Source organism: Paracoccidioides brasiliensis, assembly GCF_000150735.1.
Source record: "Paracoccidioides brasiliensis Pb18 unplaced genomic scaffold supercont2.12, whole genome shotgun sequence".
In the NCBI taxonomy this organism is placed as follows: Eukaryota; Fungi; Ascomycota; class Eurotiomycetes; order Onygenales; family Ajellomycetaceae; genus Paracoccidioides; species Paracoccidioides brasiliensis.
In genome coordinates, this window is record NW_011371369.1 from 159,579 (window position 1) to 184,353 (window position 24,775).

Below are 24,775 nucleotides of genomic sequence, written 5' to 3' on the forward strand. Positions count from 1 at the left end.
CGACCCGCATTTAGGCTAGCGGCCTGGGAAGGCATAGAAAGCCCCCCTGCTCGGCAGCTTCAGACCCTTGGGGTGCAATTCCTCCGATACGCTGGTGGTTTGCAAGATGTTTGGGATTGCATCGGCTTTGCTAGAGACGGGATAATAATACAACATCCGGCTTGCCAAAGGGGGGCCCGGCTTGCCAACTGATATTCTCAAGCCCCTGGCTTGCAAAAACCTGCTAATAGGAGATTCTGCCTTGCTGCAGGAGCATGAAGCCGTGTGACCTACTTCCATACCGGCGGTTGAATCTGGTAATGGGCTTCTGGCAGGACTTTTCCCGGCCAGCGTCAGAACAAGCATGCAGTTTTCCTGTTGTAAAAATGTGAAATATTGACGTTGTTGGATCCAATGTGGTTCAAATGTCAGCAAGCAGCTAGTTACGGAGCACTTTTCATTCCTTGAATGCGTTAGCGGACATCATTGATATCTGTCAACCCTCCCTTCTTCCTGCATCACATCTGCTTTACGCCAATGTATCATTTCCCTCCAGAGCCTTGAAATCCTTTCACATCAGCCTTGCCAATTCTTGATGCCGTATTAGACTCATATTTCCAAAGCTAGCAATAATACCATTGCTGCTGCTGCTGCAATGCATATCCTGGTACTGAGATTTATTCCTTGCTTTCAATTTTATCTCTTATGTCGTTTCCCTTCCGAGTTTGTTGGTCATAGTCGCCTCGTAGTTGCATATGTCCTCATGCTCCATACGGCTTGCGGGTTCCTATCCCGAAAAGCTTGACGGCCCGATGATATCCTTTCGCTGTTCCACCAATGTTAGAACCCTTTTGGCTGACAAGAGGTCATTTCAGATAGTAAATGACGACGGTCCACCTTCACAAAAGTGTTCGCCTTACATCTTTCCCTTAGTCAAAGCTTTTCAGGATGCAGGCCATCTGGTCTCTGTTGCCATACCCAATTCATCCCGGTCCTGGATCGGCAAAGCCCATCTCATCGGGGAGCTACTAAAGGCGACTTACGTTCTTCCAGAAGCACTTCTGGGGGATGCTGGCAGTTCCGTCGTCCCCGGGAACCACGATTCCAACGATCTAGGAAGGAGACGTCTTCAGGAGAGTGGGGCTGGCAGCTGGCAGCACCACGAGATATCAACCCCGGATTGCGTCCGAAAAAGTAACACAGACAGACGCCACTGGGTGGTTGTCAATGGAACCCCAGCTGCATGTGCCCAACTGGGCATCTACAGCCTCTTTCCTGACCGCGGACCAGTCGACCTCGTGGTTTCAGGACCAAACCATGGTCGAAACGCCTCGACGATCTACGGCTTAGCCAGCGGTACCGTGGGTGGCGCCCTGGAGGCTGCGACATGCGGCAAGAAAGCCATCGCGCTCTCCTTTGCTAGCAAAGATGCCCAACCACCAGAGGTCATCCAGGCTGCCGCACGGCTTTCTGTGCGGCTCATTGAACACCTCTCTGCACGTTGGCCTCTTGAAGGCGTGCATTTATACAACATAAACGTACCGATGCGTTTGGATGTCGAAGAACGACCTATTGCTTATACCAGCATGTTGCAGAATTCGTGGTCCAAGTTCAGTCTTTATAAAGAAGCGGATGACAGCACTGTTCAACCCAACGATGACCATGGTAACAAGAAAGAACGGCAGACAAGATATTTCAAATGGGCGCCCGAACTTTCGGATATCAAACGAAGTGTTGAGATGAGCCATGTCGGGACTGATACTTACACAGTCACAAACGGATGCACAAGGTAATATCTCCAGCTTCCCTCCCATCAGACACAGCAGGATGATGATAGGCCGTATTGAAAGCTAACACGCCAAAAGTGTGACTCCTCTTACCGCGAACTTTGGTCATGCACCTGGATTTCATGGCGAGTTGCAATTATAAAACAAGGCATATTTGAATGAAAAGTCGACTAGAAAACAGCTAGGAAAGTAGAACGGTCAAACATGAAAACGTCATCCGATTATATAGATCTTTTTTCCCCCCTCCCCTGCCTAGATATTTACAGATAATAATTTCCAAGATAACTGGTTGGACCCATGGATCTATCTTGCTATGTAGCAATTTAGCTTCTGCACAAATATAATTGCCGATATTCTTTACCTCGAAACCTGCTAAACCTTCTGTCTTCATGGGGAGCTTTCCTTCTCGCACTGCCTCGCTCCGTATCAACCATAAATATCCGTTAACAATGCCACAAGATTTTCATGCCTCTAGAACTCGCCTTTAGGGTAACAAGAAGAGAAGAGAATGTGGCAATTTTTTGTAGATATATCACCCAAATCTTTCATAGAGCGAGACGTTGCTTAGGTCCCATTGCTCCTCGCCCCCTTCTATCATATCCCTCATGTAACCGTGGTATTAAAACACCGCTTGCAAAGTCTAGAGAGAACGTCGCACCGTAGTGTCCGCCCGTAGCGCTTCTTCTCGTAGGAGGTTAAACATACCTACACCCCGCTCTGTTCTTTTGCGGAGATTTCTCTTTTTGTCCATGGAGCCTCAAGGACCGGGGTGAGGGGGATTTTTGCCTAAATAAGTCTTCCTCTCAGTCGATTTGGCTGTGGCGGAAGGGGGATAAAAAAGGGATCCATGAAGTACCAAGGGGATCTCCAGACATTACCTATTATCCCCCCGTGGTGAATTTAGCAAGCAAGATATTGACTAGTGATTCAACGGGGAACAAGATGAAGTTGTGCAAATGGCGGCTACGTCTCAGCGCTTCCCTTAGACCTGAGCGCTGAATTGTTTCACAGGAGCATGCATGCATCGCTGGCATAATTCTGAGATTTCGTCTCCCAAACCTAAAAATATTAGGCATAGGTGCAATTGCTATATTCCCCTCATGGGAAATTCATGGGTATTCTGCATTTAAGATAGCGGTCGTGAGCATAAATTATCGTCCAATCTACGATTTCCTCTATTGAATGGGCATTGCCATCTGAAGCTGGTGTCGATATTTTTGTATTGACTGTCCGCAGTTGTCTATGTTAATATACGTTAAGTGCACGTGCCCTTCCGACTTAGAGAAGGAAGTGCCAAAGTTTTTTAGAGATTACTCTACGGACTGATATGCGGAGCGAAGCTACATTGGGATATTTTTACTTCATTTCTTTTTTCTTCGTGATGTGCAATGTTATCCCGCTTGCTGGTATTATGACTAACATGGGAGGAGGGTGGCCTTGAGGAATGGTAAGGAAAATGTGGAGAATGAAGGATGACAATTGTCCATAGGATTGCATTAAAGTAGCCCCTTCAAGTAGAAAACGAAATGAATGCATGTATATACAGGGACTAATGAGATGTTTAAAGAGGTGAATATATCATGACGAGAAAAGAAAGGAAATTAGCAATAAGGAAAATGCCGGGGATAAGTCAGGAGCCGCAATAGGTATACATGTCGAAAAAAATATTAAGAATAGGATATAGGAAATGGCACCAGGATAAAGGAATTTGAATGATGAGAAAAGCAGTTGCTCCATTTATCAGTTCACAGTTTTCAGTGCTGTTTCGTTCACAGCTAACCAAGCAGAGCATCTATCAACCTAGTCAAAACGAATCAAAAGGCACCAAACCAGCTGCAAAAGAAATAAAGTACTGACTAAAGAAATCGCAGAAAGTTCACGTAGCTCTATCTGCATCTCTTTCGCCGCTTTCCACAGCAGTCTCCTGCTCTGCCTTCATCTTTCCTCGAGCCACGCCCCCTTCGCCAACACCCATTCTCCGCGCAACATACCGCTGTGCAACGACACCAACACCAAGGGAAAGTGTTTCCTCTATCCACTCCGCAACCCACTCGCGAGGATCAACGCCGCCGCTCTCGATAACTTCAGCAATTGCTTCTGGAACACTAGAATGGAGAGGGTCACTGGGGTTATGCGCGCTCGGATCGGGGACTGGGGCATCAAGCCAGTCAATCCACTTCTGCGGAATGGCCTGTGTGACGGAGTGGAAAGCAATACTGTGGATAGGATCATGAAGATAAATGGCGAAGAAAACTTCCTCTTCAACATTATCATTCACCTCCACTATCCCATCCGTTGACTTTTGTGAATCTCCACTGGGCCCTGCTTGGAAAATATCTGCTGGTATAGGTTGGGAAATAGCCTGGATGGCAAGAAATATGTCACTACTGCGAACAGGATTTGACTCGGATATTATCTCGGATGCTTGTTTGGTGGCTTCTTCGATGCCGCCTCTGGTGGAGAAGTATTCTGTTGCGTATGCTTCTGCGCTTGCTCGGGCAAGTTTTGTACCAAGCACTGCACCCTTGATTGCTGATATGGACCGTGGCTTTCCTACAGACACGGTCCGCCACCACGGGCCATCATTCCAGCCGGCAGTGGAACTCTGTCCGGCGTTGGCATCCGAGTCACGTCTGGGAGCAGCTTCTCGACCGCGCTGGATAACCAGAAGATCACCTCCTTCAACCTGGGACATTACCCGGGAGAAAACTGAGTAAATCAATGGGTCTAGCGAAGGATAGCCCGAGAAGTCATGTGTAATGTGAATTTGGAGTCGTTCATGAGAGGAAATCGGGGGAGCTAGAGTATGAAGGAAAGACGTAAAAGTAGGGATTGCTAGAGTTCGAAGTTCGCCGCCTATAATGATTAACACAGTTCTCTAGTACAAGGAATCGTAAAAATAGTAATGGCTTTCCTTCTGGGGAACAGGTATATCCATTGTGCAACATACCGAGACCTCGAAGTACTCCAACGTTGTCTCTGACCTGATCTGCCCATTTCAGAGCTTCCTCGTTCTGTTTAATCTCCTTCACGGCGGCCTCTGCTTGTTTCACAGCAGCTGACGCAGTAGCAAACAATCCACCCCACCAGCCACCGCCTCCCACTCCGCTCTTGGTCGGTTCCTCCGAGGTAGGTGTATCTTCAGCCTCGGATGAAGTTGTTTCCGCAGGAGTCAAGCTTGTATGGTAAGCTCTAGAGCTATCTCCAGACTTTCTGGGGGCCGCCATTTTATCTTCGCTGAGCCTGTCCGGGGGTGGAGTTGCAGTGGAAGTTCGTTTGGGAGATCTGTTTGCTGTGAATGAGGTTCGAGAAGTTGGAGGTTTCTGAGAGGCAAGGTCCTGCAGCTCGGCTAATAGATCTTGCTCCGACTTCCCCTGTGGACCTCCAACAACATGAGTGGTATGAGGGACTACATCATCGACACCAAGGTCATCGAACTGAGCAAGGAGCTCGTCACTGGTAGGGGCTTGCTTTCCAGTCTTCTTCGACATGACCGGTGGTCTAGGTGAGAGTTGTTAGACTAGTAGTCGACTTAGAGGAATAGCTGAGGCTGTCAATGTAAATGGTTATGTCCTCTTCTTCACAGACAAGTTTCCATCCTCAAGAAAAACAGCCAAATATGATGGGATTGGATTTGAAGCTATGGTGGTGCCTCTTAGGATGTTGTCGATGCTGAGTTGCCAAGAAAGTTCTCTCCACATTTAGACGAACCTTGGAAGCGGAAGCGCTAGCCCCGAACCGTTGTCATCATAACACGTGATTAATTAGGCGCGCCTCTGTTAAACAACCGCATGGCACTGAGTTTTGTTCGTTGTTTCGATTTTATGGAAGTCTGGTTGAAGGACAATCAAATTGTGCCAGGCCGGGCTTAGAGCATTCCTCCAGTCATGGACGGCATGGACTTTGATACCAAGGGTAATTGCATTACCATACGGCAGAGAATTGGGATTTGAGAATATCCTAGGTCCATAATAACGTCGTACCTGACATTCCGTTCCCATAGAATGAATATACGAGTTCATTCTCCTCCGCCAAAATTTTAGCATTTTCATATCGGAATCGCCGAGACACTAGAAAATGTCATATATTAATAACTAGTTACAGCGTGCTCCGGGGTAGATGCGTATTATCCACGGGTGCGAATAATTATGCTAGCTCTTCGGAACCCGTGCCAATGATAGTAACCAGAATACAAGAGAGGAACCACAAATCTAGTCCAATTGATATTCATTAACTGAGAGAATGATTTCCGTAGCAGTGGTTATGCAACATCAATTAGGGCAGATGTTGTCCCGATCCCTATGGTTACGGATGCTTTCCGCTCGCGGCTTCTTGCTTCGCCGGACACGATCTCGACATGAAAATGCCGAGATGTGCTGCCAAACACCAACTCGCTCATTTCAGTGTCGAAACTCGGAATGAATACGCCGTAAGATGGAATGTACACTGCTGGTTACTCATTCTTAACTGGACACAAAACAGACATGAGAGTGTAGGTGAATGCAAAAAATGTTGGTATGGAATTATGTTGCCCTATTGCCGATCCAAATGCAGGTCTGAAGCGGATTATCCCGGCGCAGTCAGTATGAAGCACTTACACCACACACTTAGGTTTGTTAGATTCTGAAAACAACATCAATAATACCATTATATGCCGAAGGTATAGTAGCGAATGCTCCAAGCACTTCGATTCAATATATTTTAACAGCAGTGAGTTTAAATAGCCTTTCCTCCTTTGACCTTTAGATTTTGAATCCCTTGTCGAATTATCTTTATGTATTTACACGTTCTGTTAACATCAGTCAAATCGCCATACCCACCCAACATTTCCATACTACCCCCTCCCATCCCCACTTACCGTCCACAATGCGCCTCCCGTACGTCTCCAACCCACCCCCAACCTCCAACGAAGAGGAAGAAACCATTCTCAAGCGCGTCCAAGCCCGTCGCGGCGAACGAGGCCTCCTCCCCCTTGACCTAGCACTCCTCCACTCCTTCCCCGTCGCCGATGGCTGGAACTCGTTTCTAGGCAGCATCCGCAGCAAAACCTCCCTTGCCGCAGACATTCGCGAGATCGCAATCTGCCGCGTCGCCGTTATAAACCAGGCGTGGTTTGAGTGGACGAACCATGCGCCGTTGCTGACGGAAGCCGGGTTTCCGGACGAGGCGCTGAAACTTGTGGAGCGCGGGGTTGATAATCCGCCCTCAGATGAGGAGTTGGCGGCGCTGATGTCCCCGAAGCAGATTTCTGTGTTGAAGTATACGGAGGCGATGACGAGGACGGTTAAGGTGCCTGACCAGGTTTTTGAGGAGTTGAAGAGGCATTTCAGTGAGAGGGAGATCGTGGAGATAACAGCTACTGTTGGGGCATATAACTGCGTGAGCAGGTTTTTGGTTGCGTTGAATGTTGGGGAAATGAATAAATAGGTATGTGTGCATCGAGTGTATGGATGTGCGAGTGATGCTGCTGGCAACTGGGAGGGCAATTCATGCTGACTCTTTACTTTTTGAGTTGCAGAAGTTCACTACTGGTTCCTCTAGATTATTACATGATGAACCTGTTCGACATGACGAACACCATTTATATTGTTAGAATTTACGGCCAATTAGTTGATATTGTCTTGTTGCTGCTAGAGCAAAACAAACAAGTATATATAGGAACATAAAGTTTGATGGAATTCTTTATGAAGAATAATATCACTAATAATCGTCATTACCCAACTTGCTCTAATTATAAGATTTCTCCAACCAGACATATAAATCGTAAATGCATTATTAGAGAGAGGGGAGAAACGGGCTGTCTGTCGCGTTTACTCGTTTTTCGAGAGGTGAAACTGACACTAACGAGCATTATTTCAAACAGAGGGGTTTGGGGTTTTTTGCAGGAGTCAAAAACCTTGTAGGGTTTTTATTCGATAACAAATTCAACCGAAGATCATGTGGATTAAGATATTGTACTTATAGTAAACTCTAGATTTAGAATCAGAGTTTACGGAATTGGACTCTTTTCATAATAGAGTCGGATTTATGCTCTGTTGGATCCAGTCTCTGCAGAGAAGTTTAGCTGGGGATGATCGATTGGCTTAAGTTAGCTCAAACGCTAACCAAGCAAATATAGGTTAGTTAGTTGCAGCTCAAAAATTTTATTGCCTCTGTTACAAGGTTTGGCACACCCAGCGTTTAAGTTAGAGGTATAATAATAGATTTGTCAAAAGCTGATTCCTGAAGTGGAGCAGCGCTGTGTCAGAGTGTCCTCAGCGAAATGCATATACACGTTAATAATGACGACGACGATAGTGATGATGATGATGATGATGATGATGATGATGATGATCAAGTCCCTCCTCCTTCGCACCTAAACAAAGTGGACAGGGGTGACAAAGGCAAGTTGTTTCTCCATGCAGGCATTATTCTGATCTTTGATGCTGTGTTGTCAACATTAGTTAAATAATACAATCTGCACTTTTGGTTGGGCCAGACGGATGACCCTCGGTAACGTGATCTGAATCCATATCTCCCTGTAACTAACCAATACCTACTACACTGGTATTGGGCCTTACCCAAGACTCTATTATTATTATTATTATTATTATTATTATTATTATTATTATTATTATTATTATTATTATTATTATTATTTATTATTATTATTATTATTATTATTATTATTATTATTATTGTTATTATTATTATTATTATTATTATTATTACTTCGAGACAGGACGTTGAGATCAGTTCCCACACGCCCAGCAACCTCGTTAAAATTATCCTGATCAAAAAAGCAAATGGACGGCGCAATCCGTGTCATGGAAGCTGTCGGCCATTAAATCTTCTCTCTCTTCTCCTGTTGTTGTTTTCGGTGTTGTTTTATTTTACTTCCCTTTCTCCCAGCTACACCTTTTTAACCTCTAACCGAGTCTCTACCCTGGTTTGCAAAAATCTTTTACGATAGAGCAACTACTACTCACTCCCCCATCGCCACCCGCCCACACGCCTTGTTGAGGTTGATGATCGGAAGCCCTATATCGATCCTCCTTCTTCATTAATTCCCTGTTACCTCTGGACTCCTTTTCTTCGTGTTTAATTACTTATTTTAATTTGCACTCTTTTTGTTGAGCAGAAATCTTGGTCGAATTTAAGCGTTTAGTTACCTCTCACGCCTCAAATTTGCGGTTGGCGTTGAAATCAAAAGCAAACTCGACCTCGAACCACTTCTCTCGTTCCTGCAACCACGTTTAAACAGTATTCCGATGTATTACTGCTAAGACTATCTTATGGTCGATTGCTAATACCCAGTTTTGGCATCTATACATAGCTAAAGGTATGATGATATCTTGTTTTGTTTTGCCTCTTTTTTTTCCAACTCCCATACTCTATCTACATTTTGGATGCTACACCGTACTCCCCTAAGATGGCTGTCTTATCTAAAAAATAATAATAATAATAATAATAATAATAATAATAAATAAAAAAAAATGAAAAAAAATGAAAAAAAATAAAGAAAAAAGTCTCTTTTAATTCTGTTGTTCAAAACTTTCACATCTTGGCAGAAGACTTAATGCTTTCCTTCTTGGCCGACCTTATGCTCTTGTCTACAAAGCCCGTTGCTGTTCATTTGTTCATTGGCTTCAGTACCCACACACTCATTTCCATTCGTTTCGTTTCTTCTTGGGATTTTTCTTCCCCCCTATAATTATATCTGAAAATGCTCTCCGTTCTGTTATCCAGGGGGATTAATCCCCCTGGTTTAATCCATTTATACTAAGTTTGCATACAGACTGGTCTCTCGTCATCATGTCATTTTTGGTCCAGGATGATATAGATATCAATACTCGGGGAACGGAGACACTGGGTACCACTTCATCGCCATTGCATCGCCAACTTTCCGAACCTCCCACACTGCAGTCTACTTCTATTCAGCAAGTTGGGGCAGTTGACACACATCCATCTCTCAAATGTTCTTGGTGTAATGAATCATTCGAGTCTTCTAAATCACATACAACTTCCCCAGCCGACGATCTTAGACAGCACATGCTTACATCCCATCCTGAAGCTGCCAAACTTGATCTTGATCGAGATGCCGTTGACGAAACTCCTTGTAATGAATCTAGTCTTGAAGAAGCTGAACAGGCTACCCCTCTCGAAGCTTTGAATCGCCGCCGAGAAGCATTGATTATTGAAAAGCGACTCGGAGCCCTCTGGAATATCAACGATGTCCAGAAGTTTACTGACGACTATGATGGAAAGGATGAAGGTCTTCCCGTATCGTGGAAAAAAGCATTTGGTGATTTTGAGCGCCCGAGGCCATACGAAACTGAGACCGTGCCTAGCGGAAATTTTCTTCCAATCACCAAACCTGAAATTTATATCGACATATTAAAGAACCCGGAATCACACACGACGGAGGAGCTTTACGCCATAACTGCGAATACTGCCCGAGCGCTGAGGGTATGGCAGGATGAATACTTTGCAATCGATAAGCTATCCAGACGTGCCACACGACGCCCGTTAAAAAAGGCTGCTAATCCCCGAAAGCTGGGTGATCCACGTGTTTTCGAGGATAAAAAGGAAGCTATGCTTTATGGATATAAACATGATCCCCGGGAATCCAAAATTGGATTTCAAGACCCCTTTGTTCAGGGAGGCTTCAAGCCTACTCCAACACAATTGAAACGAATGAAACTTAACGCTACTGATCCATTTAATATTGATGGGTGGAAGCCAATTACAATTGGTGGTGTCGACTATATTCCTGGTCTCCGCCCACCTTCGAAACCTGCTCCTAAGAAAAGGCCAGTGGATGTTGACACGGCAAATGCTGGTGGGACAACGAATGGTGTAGACAGGGAAAGCGATGGTCGTCCCAAACGTATTACCCGCTTTGGTGGCTTCAGAAATCCCGTAACTAGAGGAAGCTCACAGGTTCAGACGGAGCCGTCAACCCCGGCCCTGACCCCTACATCTGCGAGAGGCAAAAGGCCAAAGTCACGCGCGGCTTCACTAGCTCCTCAATTGCCTGTACATTCCGCCTCCCCGAAACCCTCTGCACCCTCACCAAGACCACTTCACCCCGCCAAAGTATTAACACTCAAAATATCCACTCCGATTCCTGTTCCATCGACCGCGCCACAGACCCCAACCACTCCCAGTCAATCGAGACGTTCAGTCACCCAGGAGCCCGCATCTACGCCGCTGTACGAAGATCCACTTCTAGACCCCAAAAACCAACTTAAGATCCAACGATCCAAGAACCCGAAAAGAACGGAGGCAATGATAATCCACTGGGCAAAATTTAACCACGAAGGCCGAACCAGAAATCCAAAACGAACAAAAGCTCAAATCGAGGCTGATAGAGCTGAGGCAGAAAGGAAAGGAAATGTGGCTGCGAAAACTGCCACTGGCCGAAAGCGGAGGTCAGACTCGAAGAATCCCGCAGGAGCAGAGAATCAGGACATTTCGGCCAGGAAGGTCAGACGTGTTGCGAAAAATACCTTGGTGCCGGCTATACCAGAGAAAGTTGAACCCTCCACCGCGACATATCCGACTGTTCAGCCGCAACCTGAACTTCGGCGACCGGAGCCCATGATGGGTCCTTTGAGTGTTCCGACACACCCTCCGGTCCGGTACAGCCCTTATGGAGGACAGGTCTATCAAATTAGCTATAACCAGCCCGGGCACCATCTTCAATAGGCAGAAGTAGGGTTTTCAGGCCCTTCCGGAACTAGATTTCATAATGGCCTCGTTACGCAACGGTCGGGCATTGGAAAGAAGTTGGCTGGCATGGGTATGTTTAGCATTTCTGGCGCCAGACGAGTTCGGGTGTCATTTTCACTAACAGTCTGTGTATGATATCATTGGGCGTTTGTATTCCTTTCCTTTCACCTGTCTCGGCCTTCCTGCTCTGGTAAATTATTTTTCGGTCTGGAATACTAGCTTGCAGGTAATTTTGTATAATCGGTGCCCATGACGTTTTCATGAGTAGTTACTACTGTATATAATAATATAAATGGGGGGGGATACTGGGCCTGCGTTACTGTATGTAATGATAAGATACAGGGAAAAGCCATCATCATGACTTTTGATTTCTCGACCGTTTGCTTGAATTTAATTCCTACTAGTAATCTTTCGTATTGGCCAATATCACTCATATGGATGCTCCTATATTTTATATTATTCTCTACCAGCCAGTTGTTGGAACATGAACAAACTCCGCAATTTCTCCAACCCAGTTTGAGGCAATTGCACGTGAGATGCCTTATGGTCATGTGACTTTAGTTCCAATGGGCTCGAGCCAGTTTCCTGAGGAGCCCCGACCGATTTTTATTTGACCTCGTAGTTATCCTGTCAAGTTAACGACCGCCGTATTCGTGAATATCAGCCATTTGGAAGGAACTCTGCCCTGAGCTCTCGCATCTATATCTCCGATCACGTTTCACAATGGGTAAGAAGAAGCGCGGTCATCCAGATCTCGAGGAGCTGCTCAGTCGCCCTTGGTGCTACTACTGCGAACGAGATTTCGACGACCTAAAGATTCTCATTTCTCATCAAAAGGCGAAACATTTCAAATGTGACAGGTGTGGGAGGAGGCTGAATACAGCTGGAGGCGAGTGCTGCCCAAGATCTGGCTTTAGATACTCGCTTGCCTTGACTAACTTCCATCGTGTTCAGGCTTGTCCGTGCATATGAGCCAAGTCCATAAAGAATCATTAAGTGCTGTCGATAATGCCCTTCCTAACAGGTCCAGTCTGGATATCGAGATTTTTGGCATGGAGGGTGTTCCTGAAGATGTTTTGCAAGCTCACAATCAACGCGTCCTGACCCAATATCACCAGGCCGAGGCGGAGCGGCGTGCCGTGACGGGGAACCCAGCGCCTGGATCACAGGGTGGCGGGGGCCAGCCAAAGAAACCAAAATTCGAAAGCCCTGCGGAATTAAAAAAGAGGCTTGCGGAGCATAAGGCGAAGCTTGCTGAACAAGCAGCTGGAAGTAGCAGTGGGGATGTCACTCCTGTTGGCGCTGGACAAGGCTTGCAGACAGGAAATGCCGCATACGTAAGTGTTTTACGCATTTTCTCGCTCTGTTGGATGCTCAAGAGACTTTTTAACACTATGCGTTGTTGTAGGTTGCAACGCCTCAGTTTACCGCTGGTCAGCCGCTGAAAGGCTCGAGCCAGCAATATTCCTACCCGCAACCCTATGGGCAAAGTGGCGCTTTTCAACAAAGCACGGCGGCATTCCAGAAGCAACCCGATTATGCGTCCCCTGGATATGCTCCATATCCACCTGCTAGCCAACAGTTCCCTGTAACTCAGTTTAGCACTCCGCAGGTCTCGTCGCAACAGTATCAGCAGCCGGCTTCGAGTCTTCCACAGCGTCCATTGGGAACAAATACGCCTCCAGGACCTTTTCAACAACAACAACAACCGCCATTCCAGACTCAAACTCCTCCACATACCAGCCATTTCCCCTCTCGCCCTCCCAGTCTACCTACTGCGCCTGGCCTTCCGCAACGCCCAAGTTTTGGCGCTCCCCAAGTCAATGCTTTCCAGATGCAACAACTGCATCATGGTCAACCTTCGTACGGGTTAGAACAAACTCAAACTGGTCGAAGTCCCTCAGGGCCACATCCTGTTGGAGAGCAGCCGTCGACTTCCATTGATGACTTGATTTCGGGTGCGGCGAAACAGGCTGACGAGATTGCCGGTAAAACTCCCGCTCCAGCTACGAAGCCTGAGGACACTACTGGAGAGAAACCAGCTAAGAAAGAGAAGGAAAGGTCGAAGGCCACGAGAATGGTGTATTCTGATAACGAAATAAGTCCTGAGGAGAAGATGGCTCAGTTGCCTAGGTACGCATTTGTTCCTGATCGCAAAGAAGAGACGGTCCTTGGGGTTGCCACTACTGCTGCAGTTGCGGGAGCCAATACCGCTTTCGAAACAACAGTAAATCCATCACAATAGATCGAAGTCAGATTTTGTTTTCTCTTTCCCTCCATGCCTGCCAGATACGTCTTCATCGACAAACTTTCTTAAAAATCCGCTCCCTCCCTAGTCAACACTTCGCAGCGGGCGGAAGCAATTATTCTGGAGGAATGGTTATAGCGTCAAGCTAAGTCCTTCGACACACCAAAGTTTTACAATACATATATCCCTTGAAAGTAGCTTCAGCGTTGATCATTAGCAACTGTGATGAGCAGGCAGGTGCGCGTTTTTTTCTTCTTTCAGAAGCCGGATTTGGGGCCAACTGGGGCTTATTAACTGTACTCCTCCATCGAAGAAATGACCTACGGCTCTGGGTAACTGCATATACAGACACAGAGGCACGCAATCCACCGATTGTGAGATTATTCGTGATTGATCGGTATCGGTGAGTCCGATTCCGAATCTTGCTTAAATGGCAGAGAGCCAAGGGGGGCCATTCCGGAGCACACAACCACAGCTAGGTTCACTCGAATGTTCTTCACATCTTTGTTAATGTTTTTAACTCTTGGTATTTTCATTTCTTTTTCTTTTTTTCATTATTGGAGACTGAGAATGACACCAACCGCTCATGTGGCAGAAAGCCGAAGATAGGATTGAAGCAAAGAGGAGGGGGAGGGGGGGGTTTGTTTTAGAAGTTGAGCCAAATAAACGGGTCTCGTGTCCGGGCTACGATAATGGTGTTCCACTACTGCGTATTCTCTTCCTCTTGAATGTAAGTTTCCTGTTGACAAACTGTCCTGTTGACAAACTGTCCTGTAGACAAAAGTCCTCCCTGGGGTAGATATGGGAAGATAACGAGAAAATATGACGCATGGTTAGTCCTTCTAATGTTCTTTCTATCTAGCTGATTCCTATCTGGCCAGCGGTGGGGGGGGTTTCTTTCTTAATTTACTTTGCTTCATATGGCTTGCATACATCTATAGAATGTATTGTTTGATTGTTTAAGGTAGATACCTGGTGTTCTGTATGCTAGTATACTTCAAGCTATTAAATGACCGTGAGGACCCTATTGTAATAAGAAATCTAGACGGGAGCTCGGTAGATATGATTGGGTGGCGAACTCCTTTGGTCAAAACTGCAATTGACTTAATGTACGTAGCTAATTGAGATATACTGCCGCTATTTTCATTAAGCTTTGACTACCACACGCCTATTCCAGCATTGCCCACAGATCAAAGTTATCTGCGAGTACCTACTACCAGCCTAGGACTGTGGTTGGTGGCACATACCCGGATACTGCGAGATCGTCGACAATCGCATCAACATCGCTTGTTATGGGGGAAGAGGCGATGCGGATAGTTAATCAGAACCTCGTATTGCTTGGAGGCCTATTCAGGACTTTGCAATAGACCCCAACCTGGCCTTCTCTCTGATTCCTCGTTTTGGCATTGCTGCTGCTACTCTTCCTGACTCGCCTAATACTTGGCTTATACATATATTAATATTATATGGGGGAGAAGCTGCCCAAAATGCAGATTACGGAGAGCACTCCGCTGCTTGTCGTCCAAGTAGCTCCACGCCGCCCGCGATATCCTCACGCATCGCTCCGTCGGGCCTGTACCATCGGTCTCACTACTCTACTCTGCATCGCAGTGTTTCTATTTCTTGTTCCCTATCCTGTCCTCCTTCGTGACCACGGCTCCATTTGGTCCTATCTTCCCTGGTCCCAGCCTTTCCCTCATAAAAATTGGCCCCACGGGGACGGCCTGAGCTACACAGCACTGCAAAATATCCTCCAAACAGTTCCTAGTGAGAGCAAGGTGAAGGAATGGAGTCGATATTACACGTCGGGCCCGCATCTGGCCGGCAAGAATTTGAGCCAGGTCATTTGGACTCAAGAAAGGTGGCAAGAATACGGCATCGAAACTAGCATATCGTCTTATGATGTATACATCAACTATCCCGTCGATCATTCACTGGCATTGCTGGAAAAGAAAGGAGAGCATACAACAGTGAAGTTTAAAGCATCTTTGGAGGAGGATGTTCTGACCGAAGATTCTACCAGCGGATTGGCTGATCGCATCCCTACCTTCCATGGCTACTCTGCAAATGGGAACGTCACAGCGCAGTTTGTCTATGCCAACTTCGGTACATACTACGATTTCGAAGATCTTATTAATGCGAACGTGAGTCTGAAGGGAAAGATAGCATTGGTTAAATACGGACATACCTTCCGTGGCTTGAAAGTGAAACGGGCGCAGGAGCTCGGGATGGCGGGCGTTGTCATATATTCTGATCCGCAGGAAGATGGGGACATAACGGAGGCAAACGGATTCAAGGCTTACCCAGATGGCCCTGCTCGTAACCCCAGTGCTGTGCAACGGGGCAGTGTGCAATTTTTAAGTTCGTCCACTTTAACTATCTTCATATTTCATATTTTAGATACTAATTCGCCTATTAGGTATTGCACCGGGTGACCCAACAACTCCGGGATACCCTTCAACTCCAAATTCTACACGCAAAGATCCTAGTAACGCGATTCCCTCGATTCCATCTCTTCCAATTTCATACAGAGATGCTCTGCCGCTTCTGAAGGCCCTCAATGGCCACGGACCCAAAGCCTCTGATTTTAATGAACATTGGCAAGACGGTGGGCTTAGCCATGAGGGTGTAAAGTACAACATTGGGCCATCTCCAGAAAATGTTGTTCTGAATCTTTACAATGAACAGGAGTACGTTACAACTCCTATATGGAATTTAATTGGAGTGATCAATGGCTCCATTCCAGACGAGGTGATTATCATCGGCAACCATAGGGATGCATGGATTGCCGGCGGTGCTGGAGACCCGAATGGTGGCTCCTCTGCTTTGAACGAGGTTATTCGCAGCTTCGGTCAAGCCTTGAAATCTGGGTGGAAACCTTTGCGTACAATTGTCTTTGCCAGCTGGGATGGCGAAGAATATGGCTTAGTTGGTTCTACTGAATGGGTGGAGGAGAACCTCCACTGGCTCTCCAAGTCTGTTGTTGCATATCTCAATGTCGACGTGGCTGCACGTGGTCACCGGTTCACCGCAAGTGCTAGTCCCTTATTGAAAAAAGCCATCTATGAAGCAACCAGCCTTGTTCTATCTCCAAACCAGACCGTCAAGGGCCAGACAATCTTTGGCCTCTGGGATGGTAAGATTACCCCTATGGGAAGTGGAAGCGATTTTACCGCTTTCCAGGACTTTGTTGGTATCCCTTGTTTTGATTTCGGTTTCATCCAGGTACCTGGAGATGCGGTATATCATTACCACTCGAACTATGACAGCTTTGACTGGATGGATCGCTATGGGGACCCGAACTGGACCTACCACACCGCTGTTGCAAAAGTGTTGTCCTTGTTGGCTGCGTATCTGGCAGAGAATCCTGTCCTGGGTCTGAATGCAACAGAGTACGCCAGTGCATTAGCTGTGTACCTAGAGTCCGTGAAAGCGAAATCGAAAATTCCCGATTTCAGTTTCAAGTCACTTGATACTGCGATTGCAAATATGTACAACGCAGCGGTCGCTTTTGACACGTACACTGCGTCGCTTGCTATGGAACTCCACAATCATCTACCTTGGTGGATGTACTGGAAGAAGATCCAGCTCTTTTTCAAGATCCGAGCCGCGAATGACAAGTATAAATACTTGGAACGGCAATTCCTGTACCAGAAGGGCCTTGATGGACGAAGCTGGTTTAAGCATGTTCTTTTCGCGCCGGGATTGTGGACTGGATATTCAGGCGCGACATTCCCTGGCCTAGTCGAGAGTTTGGAGAGTGGTGATATGACTAATGCACAGGTGAATTTTTCCTTCTCCTTTCCCCGCTTGCTCTCCCTCTTTTTTTCATTTACATCGCCAGGCATTTACTCTGCACACCACCATTTTGGTTCTTTTCTTAATATTTGATGGCAGCTGCTAATTTGTTTCATGATTTTAGAAATGGAAATCCGTTATCAAAGAAAAAATTAACGATGCCACGGCTTTATTGAAGTAATCCAGGACAACATACTCTGACACACACCCCCCCCCCCCCCCCCCCAACTGCAAAATCGCAACCACTCTTGAGCCTATAGATATGGATTAGGCTTTCCATAGGCTTGCCCGTTTGTTTCGGACCACTCATGATTTTATATATTGGATAAGTTGGGATCGTATCACTATCTTGGATAGTTGGGGGTTAAAATTTCGGTATCTATTCACACCGGTTCTCAGATAATGGTTAAAATGCTGGAAGAATACTTTGTTGTGAACTTTTGTTGATTTGAATACATCTGCCTCAACTTCATCTATCTAGTCAAATATCTTTTTACTATGAAATATCTCCAATTGAGTTTATCTTGATTCATCTTCATATCCATATCGTCTGCATGAAAATTTACTTCGTTTCTCAAGTCGTTCTCCCGTGAACCCACACAAAGCCGTCATATATAAGATGATAAGAAAAATCAGTAGCCACACCAAGATGACCACAAATTGGCTGCTGTATGGATACCCTAATTCGGTTGTTCATCGTGATATTCGTGATCGCTCATTATCATATTCTTGGCTTCTAGGGTCGTATTCCATTTCATCACATTTTCACATAACTTCATTTGAATCAAATGGTGTCTTCGTTGATTCCATCCTAGTGAGATAGAGTCATTTCTGGATTACCTCAACATCACCTTCTGCAGGTTCATTCTGAGCTCTGGTATGCGGGGAGGAAAAGAACTGTCAACTAACAAGCATTTCTTTCATTATTCTTCTTGATCATTCACACCACTCTTTTGATCTGGAAAACCTATTTCCATGTGTGCCCTATCAGAGCACCCGTTGAGAGAATTTGCCGTTCACGACCTCATGCTCTTACCTTTCGATTGCTCCGTCGTGGTCATCTTGGTATTGTGGAAGTTCATCTTCCACATTTCCATCCGCATTCGTAAATCCGCTCTCGTCGTCGCAGTCATTGTCATCGCTATTATGAACAAAGCGATCACTCTCCTGAGCCCAAAACACGGGCAGTGCACTCAAAGTTCCAATAATCCCTAGCATCCACCAAGGCAAAATCATATAGCCCTTCTTGACACCTAGAGAAAAGGCTCCCCCCAATGCTGCCGGGCCCACTGCTTTTCCAATTGCAGACACACTGGTCGCTACTCCGTTTAACGTCCCCAACACACTTACGCTTCGGGCTGAGTTGGTTAACAGGATCGTACAACATGGGAATGAGAATACGACACAAGTCAGTTTGCAGCACAGGAGCACGAATGCTGCCAGCTGGCGGGAGGCGCTGGTGGGGAAGAGAACCAGGAAGGGAGTCAAGAAGTACGTGACTGGAAAGACTATAGAAGCGGCTTTTAGACAGTTGAGGACGCCATAGCGGTGCGCAGCATGGGGAAAGATGAGAAACTGGATCAACATTCCGACTACGCCAATGATGGTGTAGAGGATGCCGATTTGTTGAGAATCTGTGGGGAAATTAGCAGATGCAAAGGAGACAGGGTGGGAGATGTAAGGTAGGGACTACTACACATACCTATGCCGAACCCTCCAGAGAACTTGAATGGAAGCTTCACATCTGAATTGTTTTCATAGTTCTGTGGTTTGTGGTTGAGAAATACGGGAAATACGGAGTCATATGCCACAGTATGCATTGACATCATGGCGTAAGCCACCAAAATGAGATTTGACTGCGGGGTCAGTATTTGCGACCATGGCAAGTTGGGCCTGTGTGCTCTTTTGTTGGTGTCGTTTCGGTGAATGTCTGGACCTAGCAGGCGTTCTGTCTCGTCGACAATGAAGCTACTGGAAGTTTTTCGCGCCTTGCGGTTCACAAATGGTCTTTTGAGGATCTTAACTAGGGTCAGGCCATAATCTTGATGGCCTCTTTTCGACGCGAGAGTTTCCTGTTTCAAATGAATAAATATCGTCTGCAACGACAGTACAGTCCCAATATGACACGGCCGGGAGATCGAAACATACTTGCAGAAAAAGAACTCCAGTGAATATCCCAATAACAAAAAACACCGAGACAGCAATATTGGGCAAGGCAAACGGATATTTCTTGAAAAATTTACTATTGCCAAACCATTTCTCATGTTTTTTCGCAGGATCCGCTAGTGCCCCTCCAAATGCAGGGCCAAAGATACTCCCAACAGTCCATACCAGCGGCATCAGGCTGAATGCTCGCGGTTGAAGTTCTTTCTCAGGTACCAGCTCTGCAACAACAGTCCTAATAATCCCGACGTTACCGTTTCCCAAACCGATGCAAGCCCGTGATAGAATAACCATGGGCAGTGAGGTTGAAAACCCCAGAAGTAAACTGAATATCATCGTGATACAAAGCCCGCATAGGATGATTGGCTTTCGGCCAACTCGATCGGCTAGTGCACCCCACGGCACGGCGGTTAAGCATTGGCAAATTGAAAATGTTGCCGAGGCAAACCCGACCCATTTGGCGACTTCATCCTCACCGACTCCTAGGCTGCGTATCATTTCGGGCTATTGGGGATATGTCTATTAGAAATTATGCAACTCTTTTTTTTTTTTGGATTCGGAGATAGAGGGCCATGATATATAGAAGAGGTATGGAGGGAATGTACAAGTTATTATTTTTGATTATTTTGATTGGAATTTAAATCTGCTCAAATAAGCCAGAAGAACTGCCCACGGATCGATGAAGATAAGGAAATGGTACATACAAGGTATGGGAATACGGAGGTGAAACTGACTGAAGACATGCAACGCAAAACCAGTATCTTAGCTCTCCATTTCTGCGGTGTCTTTCTTTTGATCACACAAAAAGTAGAAGAGGAGGGTTTGAGAGATAATACCAGGCTCCGCGAATCGACATATTGCTAACAAAGTTCAGTTAGCTGTTTGTTTAGTTTACTGGGAGGACGTTTCTACACTTGGGATAAAACAAGATATGTTTGTTTCAGCATTTAGGGCAAATTAAAAATTGGCTTCACCTACCTAGTACTATGAACTGTTGCAGTGGTAGTTTCGGTGCCCGTTTCCTTATATCCATGGTGACTAGTTGCGACAACAGCCCCTCTTGTGTCCCACTCAACGAGTTTGGGGGAATGGTGTATGGGAGGAACGACCTAAGTAATTTTGAAACTTGAGATAAGCTGTGTTAACACAGCCTTTAGATTCTCACATCGGCAGGAAATAGCCAGTCTTATAAGCTAACATATACAGAGTAGAAAAGAGGAGAAGAGGAGAGACTAACCAGGAAAAGCAAATTTCACTTCAAAGCCGAAGAAGAGGAGACACTCGCGAAGGCCAATGCTGTTGGACCCGCCAACTCTGTGAGATTGGTTGATTCGTAATCGGACCCGCAACCCTGCTATTAACTAGCAGCCGACCAGGACTGTTTACCAGTTGCAAATAGGAATGGTGAGTCTCGTTGGCATTTTAGGTGCATGCTCCAGCTGCACTATTCTCTCGCGGTTGCCATTTCAAATCGTCCCATCTAGGAAACAAATTGGTTGAATATAGCATCTCCAAATGTCAAGTTTCTTCAGAAATCCAGTGTTGATATATCTCGAGGTTTGACTCGTCCAGCCTTGTGTCAACTGTTAAGGGATGAGAGAGTCATAGGCTTTGCCGTTCGCCGCCACGCTCTGTTGGCCCGTGTGCTTGTGGGGAGCTTTAGCCGGCTTAGTCGGCCCTTGGCGTTGGCCCTGGATCTTCTCACGTCGTAGCTTTGATGTGGATCGCTTCCCAGCCTTGTAATTCCAGGGCTCCCTTTATCGAATTCCGGGGAATCCGAAAATAAGGCGCATTGGGGTAAATCAACTTTGTTCTTCAGATTTATAATTCAAGCTTGTTGAAATTGACATAATGCCCTCAGGTTTATACTCAACACCACGCAGCGTGTGTCCCAATGACCGCAAATTGCTTATGATAGACACCGATGCCGCCAATTAGGTGGCTGAAGCTCGGAATATCAAGCTGACACCTATTTTTATTACATCATGGACATGTGGTGCAGGCCATGTGTCCCCCGAATTGCTCCTCTCTCCAAGGGAAAGGTCTTGCGGAAGAAACACTGCTCCACTGACAGCCCGCCGGTGGAATGGTCGATAACTTAAAATTAGTAAAGGTGAACAGGAAGATTGACGATCCAGCAAGCAGATCACTTGGTGGATGATTGTATTCCAATAGATGTGACCCGGGCAGTTTGCTTTGGTGTCTGTCCTCCAGGGCCACATAGGCTATATATCTTGTTTATTCGTAAATTGTTTAGTTATGATCATGGCGCCTCATATGCACAGGGCGGAAGAATTCAGACCCGTTTCGTGAGAAAAAAAAAAGAGACGGCCTGCTTGATAATTGTGTCTTTTTGACATCGATCATTAAATCTAGGAGTCGATGCGATCCTTAAGAGACAGTTTTTCATGCCGTTTCTGTGGGGCCCAGGAGCAATTCGGCGCGGTATTTTGTTGCATATGGGTTACTGGCGAAGATGTATGAAGATACCAATGTATTCCAAACGGTACACTATTCACGTCGCCCTGCTATTCAAACGGAAAGCTCCAATGCTTTGACACGTCTCAAAAACTAGATTGAGAGCTGCCAAAAGATCCCATTGCTTTATCTTTAGTGTACCAATATCTCAACTAATTTCCCCAAAATTCAACATTATTAGAAGTTGGTAAGAAACTGACTGCATTGCTGTGCTAGTTAGATATGTCACATACCCCTGATCCAAGCTGGCAAGGTGGACTCGCAATTCGAAAACTGATTGAATTTGCTCTGGCTTTGTCTCTAGTTTGTGGTTGCCGTTGCCCTACACCGAACTTCTGTCCGTGTCAGTATGCACCGCCATTTCACATTAGAGAGGTTGAATCGTTTACCGTCCGCTTAATCATTGGGATGCGAATTCGCTGGGGGTGGGAAAGGCAAACCTCACGGTGATTAGTCCGAGAGAGATGAAATGACAGGACACACAACACTTCATAGTCCGTAGAACTTAGATAAATCACATTTCCTATCTCATATGCTACTTCCGCTTTTGTATTCATCAAGCAAAAACCACTAAACCTTGATGGCTTCTGTGTTGCGATATATACCCACAGTAATTGTTAGATACGGAGACAGATGATTGCAAAAATTGAGAGCAGGGAAACTCACCACTTGCGGAGTGCTTGGCAAAGTTGAACCCGACAACTTCTTTGGATGGCTCCTGGGCTTGCACGACGCCTAGCATAAGAAAGATATTTTATGTGGATCACAATCGAATCTTTTCACTCATAGAAAGTTTACCTAAAACCTGGGATGGGGTATGGGATTTGATATCGGGCGACGACGTTCCCCTGAATCCCGCAAAACGGACTTTTTAATAGCATTCGGGATTTATCTGCCGAATGGTGTATCAGGATAAATGGATTTACAAGCGAAACTAATGTAATCTAAAGCAACTCACCTGGCTCCCTGTGATTTGGAGGTGCCAACCAAAGTAGCAGTCTGCTCCTTGCTCTGGAAGAGCTATTGTGATACCAGGAAATGTAATGTCCCACTAATCAGTTTAGGATTGTAGAAAGGTCCTGATACTGATACTATTCCCATGTGGCTTGCTGCTGCTGCTGCTGCCGCCGCGAAAAGGATTTGAATCATGTGCTATGTGTTTCGTCACCACCGCATATCCTCCTCTCTACTGGCCAGATGCCTTTGACCAGATGGCCTTTTGTTGATCAAATATAGCAGAAAAACAAGAAAAATAGCAGGGTCCAACCGCGGCTCAATTCTTCAGTATTTATCGCCAGGAAGCTGGTGGGTGGCATGAACTGACGGGTTTATAGAGGAAGGGTTGCATATCCTCCACAAAATGGGTACTCTCTCGTGAATCCCTGCAGTGCAGGTGGCTAAATACGGGTGATCCCAGGTATCGTATCCACACAGTGGTCGACATATCTAAAGGAAAGTTGGAGTTTCCTGATCCACACCACAGTCGGGTTGAAGATTGTTTCTGAGGAATACCACTTGCAGTCATATTCTAGATGTCCATATGGATGTGAGACTGGAAGCCGGATCGATAGCCCTGAATTTCCCGTAGCTCTGGTTCTTGGGTCGCAATAATTTTTCTCATTGGTGCGTATGCAGCTTCGATTTAGCTTCATCGACACGTGGGGCTCAACTTTTAGGCATGACACCTTGAGGGACAGCTCATAATGATGTGGAGGAACCGCAGCTAAAATGATATGTGCATATGAATTGGCATTGTTGTTTAAAAGAAAAACAAATTGCAGTTCAGAGATAAGTTTTCGCGGCTGAGACGCTGATGTTTTAAAGGAATTGTTAGATGCATGAGATCTCTCGAAAAAAGTCTGGAGGATGGTGATACCTGAGAACAATAAGTTCTGCTCAATTTGTCTGTGGCCTAAATATCTTTTGCGATATTAAGTTTGAAGCCCTCGAAATAACCAAGCAGTTGTGCTTTGTTTTACCAATAATTAGTTATCAAAACAAAACCAAACATGGAAAGTTTTAGAGGAAGTTTGCTAACGAAGTAGCAGTTGATCCAAGGCCTTTGAAAAATCACCCCGAAAACGACAATATTTGAGCTACGCTGGGTAGGAGATCATTTGCAGCATAATCTGGTTTTCAATTAATTATTTGGTTTATATAGGAGTTAAACTAGTTACAATTTATCTTCATCTGCAAAAACTAAAACCAATCAAACAGGCCAAACAGGACAAACAGATGGGCGCTAGCCCAACTTAATATCAACTTCAGTTCAATGCAGAGACGTTGAAGCAATTTGTATATGCTAATGAGGGATATAAAGATGCGATCTAGTTACAGCAACAGATGAACTACCAAATGAACTCTGCCATGGATAATGGCTCTCTTCTCCACGAAGGGAAAGAGAAGAAGCGAAAGAGAGGGAAGAACCTAAAGAAACAGCAGGTCGTGTTGCTCTTCTTCTATGATGAACAAGATCAGCAGATGCAAACCAAATCATTGCACAGAAATGAACGTGTGGAAGCTTTGGGGATCTAGGTAGCTCAATATACAAGACTGGAATTGCAGGACCCTGAGCCTCAAAGAATCGTTATCCGTTGCGAAACATTCC

The 24,775-nt window shown here is 45.7% G+C and overlaps 7 protein-coding genes across 7 annotated transcripts; 5 read left to right on the forward strand and 2 right to left on the reverse strand.

Annotated features, from left to right (window-relative positions):
• Positions 1-734: 734 nt before the first annotated feature.
• On the forward strand, positions 735-1,908 carry PADG_07625 (5'/3'-nucleotidase SurE; the record flags this gene model as incomplete). The annotated part of the gene is made up of 2 exons (XM_010764779.1): positions 735-1,768; positions 1,845-1,908. The coding sequence occupies 2 exons, from the start codon at positions 735-737 to the stop codon at positions 1,906-1,908; spliced, it is 1,098 nt and encodes a 365-aa protein (XP_010763081.1).
• A 1,734-nt stretch (positions 1,909-3,642) lies between these two features.
• PADG_07626 (uncharacterized protein) lies at positions 3,643-5,257 on the reverse strand (the record flags this gene model as incomplete). The annotated part of the gene is made up of 2 exons (XM_010764680.1): positions 3,643-4,622; positions 4,717-5,257. The coding sequence occupies 2 exons, from the start codon at positions 5,255-5,257 to the stop codon at positions 3,643-3,645; spliced, it is 1,521 nt and encodes a 506-aa protein (XP_010762982.1).
• Positions 5,258-6,632: 1,375 nt separating this feature from the next.
• On the forward strand, positions 6,633-7,193 carry PADG_07627 (uncharacterized protein; the record flags this gene model as incomplete). The annotated part of the gene is made up of 1 exon (XM_010764780.1): positions 6,633-7,193. The coding sequence occupies one exon, from the start codon at positions 6,633-6,635 to the stop codon at positions 7,191-7,193; it is 561 nt and encodes a 186-aa protein (XP_010763082.1).
• Positions 7,194-9,560: 2,367 nt separating this feature from the next.
• Positions 9,561-11,456, forward strand: PADG_07628 (uncharacterized protein; the record flags this gene model as incomplete). Its single annotated transcript, XM_010764781.1, has 1 exon — positions 9,561-11,456. One exon carries the CDS (start codon positions 9,561-9,563, stop codon positions 11,454-11,456), a length of 1,896 nt encoding a protein of 631 aa, XP_010763083.1.
• A 747-nt stretch (positions 11,457-12,203) lies between these two features.
• On the forward strand, positions 12,204-13,725 carry PADG_07629 (uncharacterized protein; the record flags this gene model as incomplete). The annotated part of the gene is made up of 3 exons (XM_010764681.1): positions 12,204-12,333; positions 12,435-12,817; positions 12,889-13,725. The coding sequence occupies 3 exons, from the start codon at positions 12,204-12,206 to the stop codon at positions 13,723-13,725; spliced, it is 1,350 nt and encodes a 449-aa protein (XP_010762983.1).
• A 1,490-nt stretch (positions 13,726-15,215) lies between these two features.
• PADG_07630 (uncharacterized protein) lies at positions 15,216-17,707 on the forward strand (the record flags this gene model as incomplete). The annotated part of the gene is made up of 3 exons (XM_010764682.1): positions 15,216-16,089; positions 16,148-17,511; positions 17,651-17,707. 3 exons carry the CDS (start codon positions 15,216-15,218, stop codon positions 17,705-17,707), a joined length of 2,295 nt encoding a protein of 764 aa, XP_010762984.1.
• An 851-nt stretch (positions 17,708-18,558) lies between these two features.
• Positions 18,559-20,187, reverse strand: PADG_07631 (uncharacterized protein; the record flags this gene model as incomplete). The annotated part of the gene is made up of 3 exons (XM_010764683.1): positions 18,559-19,160; positions 19,229-19,598; positions 19,675-20,187. 3 exons carry the CDS (start codon positions 20,185-20,187, stop codon positions 18,559-18,561), a joined length of 1,485 nt encoding a protein of 494 aa, XP_010762985.1.
• Positions 20,188-24,775: the final 4,588 nt, after the last annotated feature.